Source organism: Ranitomeya variabilis, chromosome 7 (genome assembly GCF_051348905.1).
Source record: "Ranitomeya variabilis isolate aRanVar5 chromosome 7, aRanVar5.hap1, whole genome shotgun sequence".
Lineage (NCBI taxonomy): Eukaryota > Metazoa > Chordata > Amphibia > Anura > Dendrobatidae > Ranitomeya > Ranitomeya variabilis.
In genome coordinates, this window is record NC_135238.1 from 215,502,404 (window position 1) to 215,511,627 (window position 9,224).

At 45.2% G+C, this 9,224-nt stretch overlaps 1 protein-coding gene across 3 annotated transcripts in view; it reads right to left on the reverse strand.

The window, feature by feature from the left end:
- The window catches only part of TANC1 (tetratricopeptide repeat, ankyrin repeat and coiled-coil containing 1), a 175,329-nt gene extending 167,138 nt beyond the window's left edge, over positions 1–8,191 (reverse strand). The window contains exon 1 of one of the 3 annotated variants that reach the window (XM_077272891.1): positions 7,997–8,191. In XM_077272891.1, the coding sequence (XP_077129006.1) occupies positions 7,997–8,032 (36 nt within the window). In that variant the 5' untranslated portion in view covers positions 8,033–8,191. Of the gene's footprint in view, positions 1–7,651 lie in introns of all 3 variants that reach the window. The other 2 variants (XM_077272893.1, XM_077272895.1) reach the window with 2 other exon arrangements.
- Positions 8,192–9,224: the final 1,033 nt, after the last annotated feature.

Consider the following 9,224-nt stretch of genomic DNA (forward strand, 5'->3'; position numbering starts at 1 on the left):
TCCCGTGGTGCTCAGCAGGGAAGTACTACAACACCCAGGCGCTGGTAGGAAGGACACTGATTTCCACCTGCAAAGGGAACTCTGGATGTGCCTTCGGACCGGCCGGTCTCAGCCAGCCCGGTTAACAGTGCTCTGGATTGCGGATGCCGAAGCCTTCAGTAAAGAGGTAAAGAGACTGCAACCCTGTGTCCTCGTCATTTACTGCGACCTACACCGTCACCTACATCTTTAATTGGGCGCCCCCTAGCAGGACCACGGACCGGGTCAGGCCACCGTGACATCCCCCAGAACCGAGAGACCCGGTACCCAGTACCCTGCTGCCCTGCGTTTGGGGGCCGCTCCACTTGTCCTCTAGATCAGAGGTCCCCAACCGCCGGTCCGCGGACCAGGACCGGGCCGTTGGGGTTTTTCAGCCGGTCCGCGGCGCCCCTGTTCAGCGGTCACGTGGGACCGCTCATTAGAGAAATTAATAGGCGGCTCCACCTCCCATAGGGGCGGAGCCGCATAATTCATTTCTCTAATCAGCGGTGCCGGTGACCGCTGACAGAGGAAGAGGCTGCGGCACCGAAGACCAGCTGTCCGGGGGAAGGAGCGGGACGCCGGGAGCAGGTAAGTATCGCATATTTACCTGTCCTCGTTCCACACGCCGGGCGCTGTCTCCATCTTCCCGGCGTCTCTCCGCACTGACTGCAGGTCAGAGGGCGCGATGACGCATATAGTGTGCGTGCCGCCCTCTGCCTGATCAGTCAGTGCAGAGAGACGCCGGGAAGATGGCGCCGAGGAGCTGCAAGCAAGAGAGGTGAGTATGTGTTTTATTATTTTTATTGCAGCAGCAGCACAGCTATGGGGCAATAATGGACGGTGCAGAGCACTATATGGCACAGCTATGGGGCAATGGTGCAGAGCACTATATGGCACAGCTATGGGGCAATAATGGTGCAGAGCACTATATGGCACAGCTATGGGGCAATAATGGTGCAGAGCACTGTATGGCACAGCTATGGGGCAATAATGGTGCAGAGCACTATATGGCACAGCTATGGGGCAATAATGGTGCAGAGCACTGTATGGCACAGCTATGGGGCAATGGTGCACAGCACTGTATGGCACAGCTATGGGGCAATAATGGTGCAGAGCACTATATGGCACAGCTATGGGGCAATAATGGTGCAGAGCACTGTATGGCACAGCTATGGGGCAATGGTGCAGAGCACTATATGGCACAGCTATGGGGCAATTATGAACGGTGCAGAGCACTATATGGCACAGCTATGGGGCAATTATGAACGGTGCAGAGCACTGTATGGCACAGCTATGGGGCAATAATAAACGGTGCAGAGCACTGTATGGCACAGCTATGGGGCAATAATGGTGCAGAGCACTATATGGCACAGCTATGGGGCAATAATGGTGCAGAGCACCAGGGAAACAAGCATGGTGCTCCTACTCATTCTGAACCTATGGTAAGTTGAATCACATTCTCATTATAAATGTCATAATTATATGATAAGTATGCACTAAGCTCCATCCCTCCATAACCCCACCCCCATATGACCAAAGCCCCGCCCCTGCCCCACCCCCACCGGGCCATGGAAAACTGGTCTTGCTTAAAGCCGGTCCCTGGTGCAAAAAAGGTTGGGGACCTCTGCTCTAGATATCAGACCTTCTATCTCACACGTGAGGGTCTTCATAGAAGTCAGTTTATCTTAATCAACCTATTGTCAGATCAGAAGTTTCTTGGGTTGACGATAAAGAAAACAGTGATGTTTCTTCAGAAATACAGCGCTTCCAACGAGAAATGTTGAAGAGCAGGAATTCTGTGGAACTTGTTCTCTGTTCATCAGACCGTCTGTCTCACATGTGGTGGTCTTCAAAAGATGTCAGTTCTAATGGTGTTAGAACGTGCGGTGATCCAAGCACTCTCGGGTGCTAACTGAGTGTCTTCAGCGTGCTCGAATAATATGTTCGAGTCCCTGCGGCTGCATATCTTGCGGCTGTTCGACAGCCGCAACACATGCGGGGATTGCCTAACGAACAGCCACGACACATGCAACCGAGGGGACTCTTGTTCCAACACGCCAAAGACACTTATCGGAGCATGCTCAAGCGCTAACACCTTATCCCAGCACGTTCGCTCATCACTAGTCAGTTTATCTAACTCAGCTATCAAATCAGAAATTTTCTGTGTTGAAAATAAACAGCGAGGCCTCAACATTTCTCAATGGAACTCATCTTTCTGAAGGAGCCTCACCGTTCTGCACATCACCTTCGAACCAGGAAAAAGTTGGTCTGACAATAGATTGATTTAGATAAACTAATTTCTATAAAAACAGTAGGTCTGGTGTAAAACAAGTTACAATATGGGTCAATGTAAATGGAACTTTTTTTTGGAGATTAAAAAAAAAAAAAAAAAAAAAAACACTCAAAAACCTTACTTTTGGCTACGTCTTGACCATTTTAGGCAACAGATACATCTGAATATAGTTATTGCTAGGCAATTCAGGCTTATACATCTTGCAGAATGTACAGTATTAACAAGGAGCCTGAGAAAGAAAAGTGAAAAATTCATAAAAAAAATAAAAATATATCTCTGGGATGATCTTCAGTCATTTGACTGCTATCTAGAAAGTTAGTTCAAGGTCTTTGTACATTAAAACGATAGGGACCCGAGCACAAGGTCAGCCTCTTGTCGCCCTCATCTACACGAACACATGGCATTTCCCAGACGGTCTACCGGACTCCGTTGAAAACAACTATGCAGAAAAAGGTTACGGAGCCAGGTCATGTGATGGCACGACCCCCCCCCTAAAAAAAAAAAAAATGGGACAAAAACCAACAAGTATGACTAAAACTGAGGCATTTGCCAACAAGCTTGACAGCTGAATTTTGTTTGAACCCAGTCTACCCGAATTTGGCGTGGATCCCAATTTTCACAAGCGAAGCTTTGCCACCTGGCCGCTGGCATTGGGTAATTTTAGGGGGCCACCATGTAGACCTATATGGATATACACAAGTTTCATTCTCTTGAGAAAAAAAAAATTCTCTCTTGCTTTTGTCAAGACCACACAAATTTTTAATACAAATTTAACAGGTTGACTTTGTCCCAATGTTTTCAGTAAACAGACAACAGGTAATGACACTTTAGCTCAGGCCGACTTCCCATGCTTCCTGTGCCCGTCAGAACATCAACCTAATATGTGTTGACACCATGATAAAGCTGCTCCACTCCCAAATCTGGCGAGGTTCCCATGGAAAGTTTTAGTCTAAATAAAATATTCTTGTATGACTCAACATCACGGTGCGATATCAGACGGTTCGGAATGTCAGCACCAAATGAGGCCTTCAAGAACTGAAAGGGCAGAGCCGATAACGAGCAAAATATTTGTGCAGTGACTGCAGAATGTCGTCAGCTACTGGAGCGTGCCCGTGATGGTAAGTAGAATGAAGTGGAAGCTGAGGATGTCAAGAAGGCACGTCGTGATCCAGACTGACCGTCAAGTTTTACATTGCGCATCCTACATTACCGGGATCCATGAATTGTTGGAAATGAACATCTCATTTAGAGGTTTTTTTTGCATGTCCATTTTGATCATTATTGCCGAATTCATTTTGCTCTTAAAAAAAAAAAAAATCACACCTCTCCTACTTTTATTAGACAGGAAAGATCAATTAAAAGAGCCGCGAACACCACCAGGTAAAAGTGTTGGCTGATGGAGTAAAGGTACCTTCACACGAAACGACATCGCTAGCGATCCGTGACGTTGCAGCGTCCTGGCTAGCGATATCGTTTAGTTTGACACGCAGCAGCGATCAGGATCCTGCTGTGATGTCGCTGGTCGCTGAATAAAGTCCAGAACTTTATTTGGTCGTCCGATCGCCGTGTATCGTTGTGTTTGAAAGCAAAAGCAACGATACCAGCGATGTTTTACACTGGTAACCAGGGTAAACATCGGGTTACCAAGCGCAGGGCCGCGCTTAGTAACCCGATGTTTACCCTGGTTACCAGCGTAAAAGTAAAAAAAACAAACAGTACATGCTCACCTGCGCGTCCCCCGGCGTCCGCTTCCTGACACTTACTGAGCGCCGGCCCTAAAGTGAAAGTGAAAGCACAGCAGTGACGTCACCGCTGTGCTGTTAGGGCCGGAGCTCAGTCAGTGTCAGGAAGCAGACGCTGGGGGACGCGCAGGTGAGCATGTACTGTTTGTTTTTTTTACTTTTACGCTGGTAACCAGGGTAAACATCGGGTTACTAAGTGCGGCCCTGCGCTTAGCAACCCGATGTTTACCCTGGTTACCCGGGGACCTCGGCATCGTTGGTCGCTGGAGAGCGGTCTGTGTGACAGCTCTCCAGCGATCAAACAGCGACGCTGCAGCGATCGGCATCGTTGTCGCTATCGCTGCAGCGTCGCTTCGTGTGAAGGTACCTTAAGAGGTATAAATCCACTCACCCCAACTCTAATGAGCATTAGAACCTACAAGAGAAAAAGTAAGTAAAAACCCTGATGTAAATAAGTAAAAATTTAAATGCACTTTTGCTTTTTTACTTATTTACATCAGGATTTTTTGCTTACTTTTTCTTTTGTAGGTTTTAATGTTTTGTGGCCAATGTGAACATGCGTTTAACTTCAGCATGTGTACCAACTCAAGTTAAGCTCTAATTTGGTGTTTTTTTCTGATGAGCATTAGGTTGTCTCGGGAACACAACCAGTACCAGTAATATACAGATAATGGGACAATAATACATCAGGTCACATCGGCCGACAGCAGAGGTGACATTCCTGAGGCCTAATGTACACAGCAGCAGTATGACGGCATTTAAAGACATTTTAATCCAAAAAATACTATTTTCTTTCTGATGTTTACATTTTATTATTATTGTCATTTGCACTAATTGCAATATCATGGTATACATATACATTTAAGCACTGGGGAGCCTTTACAACAAACAGATGGAGTTTTTCAGATGGTGTTCCAGGACTTGTGCAACTTCATAGTCCATTTCTGACCTCCTAAACTTTTATCTGACATTGTCCAGGTAAACACCATTTTGTTGGCCCCAACTGTCATTATTTCTCTATCTTGTTCCTTGACAATATTGTGAGTTTGCAGGGTTCTTTGTTTTTTTTTGTTTTTTTACAATGTGTGCTATCGCCTTTAACTGTATTTTTATATGTACTATTTTTTTGTAATAAAATTTTGCCTAATTTTTAAATACTGTACTTTTATTTTTTTTACTCCAAGTCTCTCATAGGATACATGCTTTAGTGGAGTGTCCAATATATATATATTTGAACAAATGTATCAGATGTGGCACTCACCCCAAGTTTGCTGAATTCAATATATATATTTTTGGCCATTTATTGACATAGTCATGAGATATCAATATATTGCTATATAATGCTTTCAGTTTGGATGCTATCAATAGCAGGCACCATATGGCGGTATTATTTATAGATGTATCAAGTGGTGGACGCTTTTGTGTAACTTGGCTGCTCATTACCGTTGTATTGTAGCCGCTGAGCCATGCACATAGTATAGTACACCACAACACGAACATCTGCAGTATTGTCTCGTGGGATCGGTACAACACAGTAAGGATCAACATTCAAGTTCTCGTTTAAAGACGACCTCTCACTTGCTATCAAGATGATTGTGTTTTGTTTTGTTTTTTACCTGATGTAAATGCCGCTGTTCTCCCGAATCCGGCGATGTTTTTCTTGTGTTCCTGCTCCTCTCCATTCCTGAGATGTGGCCTTCTCTTCTCTGTATATAAATCAAGTCTTATTAGCCAAGGGGGAGTGTCCTCAGGAAGACGACGCCCATAGAGGTTTGAGAACCACACTCCCTTGGCTAAAAAGACCAGATTTATATACCGGGAAGAAGCGCCTATATCTCAGGAACGGAGAGGTGCCCGAACAAAAGAAAAATGACGCCGGATTCAGGAGAACAGCGGCATTTACCTAATTATGGCAAGTATCACGTCCTCTTTGGTGATGTTTTACGTCACTGCGACATAACACCTACCACAAATAACAATGACGATATGAGACAGTTTTCGCTGAATCCGTTTCCGTTACAGAAACAAGTCATCAGTAGTCAGGTCACGGCGACGTAATCCGACACCTGCCGGTTATAATCCAACAATTGCACCGTTCAGCCATTAATCTGCAGCCATTTGATGCCAGAACTGCAAGGTGACTACTAAGCGCTTAAAGGGGGCAATTAAAGCTTCAAAAATATTAACTGCCCACTAATCATCATCATCACCGGGGAGGAATGTCAGGAATCTGCGCTCCTCTGCACAGCCGGGATAAAAGCCTGAAATGTCACAGGTTGTGGAGATCCTACCTACAGGCGGAATGATGACTCACGTCTGGGAACAATTAACCTGTGACTACTGATTAACCCCCTCCAGCCAGAGATTAGCGAGGAAAGGGTTAAGATATAAAGTGTCAGAAAATGTTATTAGGGAGAATTAACCAAAGGAAATCTGCTACATATCCCTGAGCCCCCACATGAACATCCGGCTGTGCTCAGAGCCAGGTTCTCTTTTATGCTATGTTCTCACCAAGTTTATTTTTTTAACACTATTTGAAAAAATAAAACAAACAAATAAAGGATTCAGAAAATCTGCAACATCAAAAAGTGGAACAAAGGATTTAGAAGCAGATCCGCTCCAAAATCTACAGAAAAAAACTGCTTCAAATCCCCTCGCTGCCTGTGTGCAGACTGAGCTTTATGACAACCAGGTTTTCAAATAGAAACCGCTTCAGGAAACGCTACTTTTTTGTCTGGAGTTCTTCGTTTTCTGAAATAGTTTTTGGAAGAGTTTTTTTGCTTTCAGCCTAAGAGCAGAAATTCCAAGTACAGGATGAGTTTTGAGTTGGTAAGGATTTTGGAGAGTTTCTGCTCCCCCCCAAAAAAAGAGGCTCAGTGTGGACACACACTTATAATTGCACAGTCCCTGGTTTCTAGATTCCATCAGGATCTGCTTTAAAAGAAGTGACTGGCACTTTTTTTTTTTTTTTTTTTTTTTACTCACCAAGACTTTTTCAAAACACACAAACTTACTGTTTAGTTGGGGGTCCGACCACTGGGACCCCTACCAATCCTGAGAAGAGGGTTCCCATCTTGAATGGAGCAGCGGTGCCCATACTGGACCTCCACTCCACCCATTGTCTAGAAGACTTCTGGAGAAAGCGGAGGTCCAGAGCCCCTTTCTTGGAATCACTGGGGGTCCCAGTAGCCGGATTCCTTCTGATCAGTAAGGTTTTCACTATAATAAGGCCATGGACAAGAGTGGCGCCATTTCTGATAAAAGAATCTGCAGAGTCTGAACGCCGCCACATTATTTCATGTGCTGGGGGCCGCTCACTTCGGCTGGGTCCAGGTGGTCCGTACACCACCTCATCTATGCCATTGCAGACCATATACAGCAGTCTCGGACCCAGCCTTACTCGTCAAGACCTGCGGCTTCAGTGACACTACAACTCCCAGCATGCCATAAGGTTTGAAATAAAACAATCTGCAAATAAGTAACAGAAACAACCCATCACTACGTGTAATAACCCCCCACAGTCCTCTGAGACCCCCGTGCAGACCGACACCATTACCCCCTGCACTGGCCATGGTGGGAACATACAAGGTCTTACCTGGGGCCACAGGTGAGGAGGCCGGAGAGGGTTGATTGAAGAAGGGAGGGTCACAAGGAGGAGGTGAGGGAGATGGAGTTCAGCCGGGACATGTCTCACCCTGAGGGAGAGCTCGCTATAAAGGATGGTCAGCGCAGGGTTAATGGGGAAGGGTTAATGGGGCACCCCAATACTTGCTGCTCCCGGGGAATGAACAGGGGGTAACCCCAATGCCTATGTGCAGACACAATATGGGGTCTGATGTTGGACACCCCCCAATCTCCTCTACAGCACACTCCAACTGTCTCTTTACAACTTCTCTGCTCCTATGAAAACTTCTGCAGTCTCAGCCCCTCCAGAACTAACTTGTAACTTCTTCATACAGTCACCACAGCAGCCCATAGACAAGATCTCCGCTCCCTCCGGCTCCTAGGTCGGTGTCACCACCACCGGGTGCAGCTCTCCGGTCCCCGGCAGCGCAGCGATCTCCGGGAGCTCACACTCTGCGGCTCACCAGGCAGCGCTGTGCGAGTAGTGCCGCCTACCTGCAGTGAGCGCGGCGGCCACCAGATGGCGCACGGAGGTATTTGTGTGAATAGAGACAGCAGCTGAGACCAGAAGGAACCGAGCACAGAGGAAGGAAAGTGCCAGCTCCTCCTGTAGGAGGGAAAGCTGCCGCAGGGGGCGCTGCTTATTGTTTACACTCCTAATAAATGACCTTGTCATCAAGAAAAATAGTTATAATGTATTTTACTAAATGTGATTAACCCTTTAAGTGCATTGTCAATTGGAATAACCTAAATGATTCCCCTGGGCCTATGCAAAAGTTTGGGTTCACTAAGTTGTTGTTTTGTTGTTTTTTTGCTGACTTTTCAAAGCAGAAACTCTTCAACTCTGCAATCTGATGTGTCATCTGCTTTTTCTTCTGAAAAAACTGGCTTTAGTATTTTTGCCTTTAGTGTCAAAAGGTTTTTGTCCATTTTTTAAGTAGTTTTTCTATCTGAAGTATTTATTATTATTATTATTATTCAACTTTGGTTATCCAGATGTTTGCAAGATTAATGAAACGAGACTTTTATCAAACGCATCTCGCTCCATTCTCTGCCCCGGAGTAAAGTTTCTGAATAAGTTTTTAATTTGATGCATTTACAGCAAATGTGACTTTTTAAAGGATTCCCTATTACGGAGGGGAAAAAAGTTGCCGAAAAATAATAAGAAGAATTTTTTAATTCTGTATCAAATTCATGACGAATTGGGGCAAGAAAACAAAAGTGAAAACCACAAAAAAAAAAAAAGAAAAGCAACTTTAGGAAATTGCAAATGATGAATTTGGGGCCTTCGTTGTTTTTTTTTTTAAGTTTCTGGATTTTCTGCTCAACAAATTCTGCAAAAAAAAAAATCTTAGACCCCGATTCATCAAAATGTTCATGCTTAAAAACTGTTGTAAAACACTTTGAAAAGTAGTAAAACGTTTTCACAACGTGCAATTGCGCATGAATTTTGTGTCTTTTGCTGTTTTCCATCGGTTTCAGGCCAAAATAAGCGGTGTCGGGGCTGGACACGGTGTGGCGAGTGCCCACCCGGTAAATTCTTC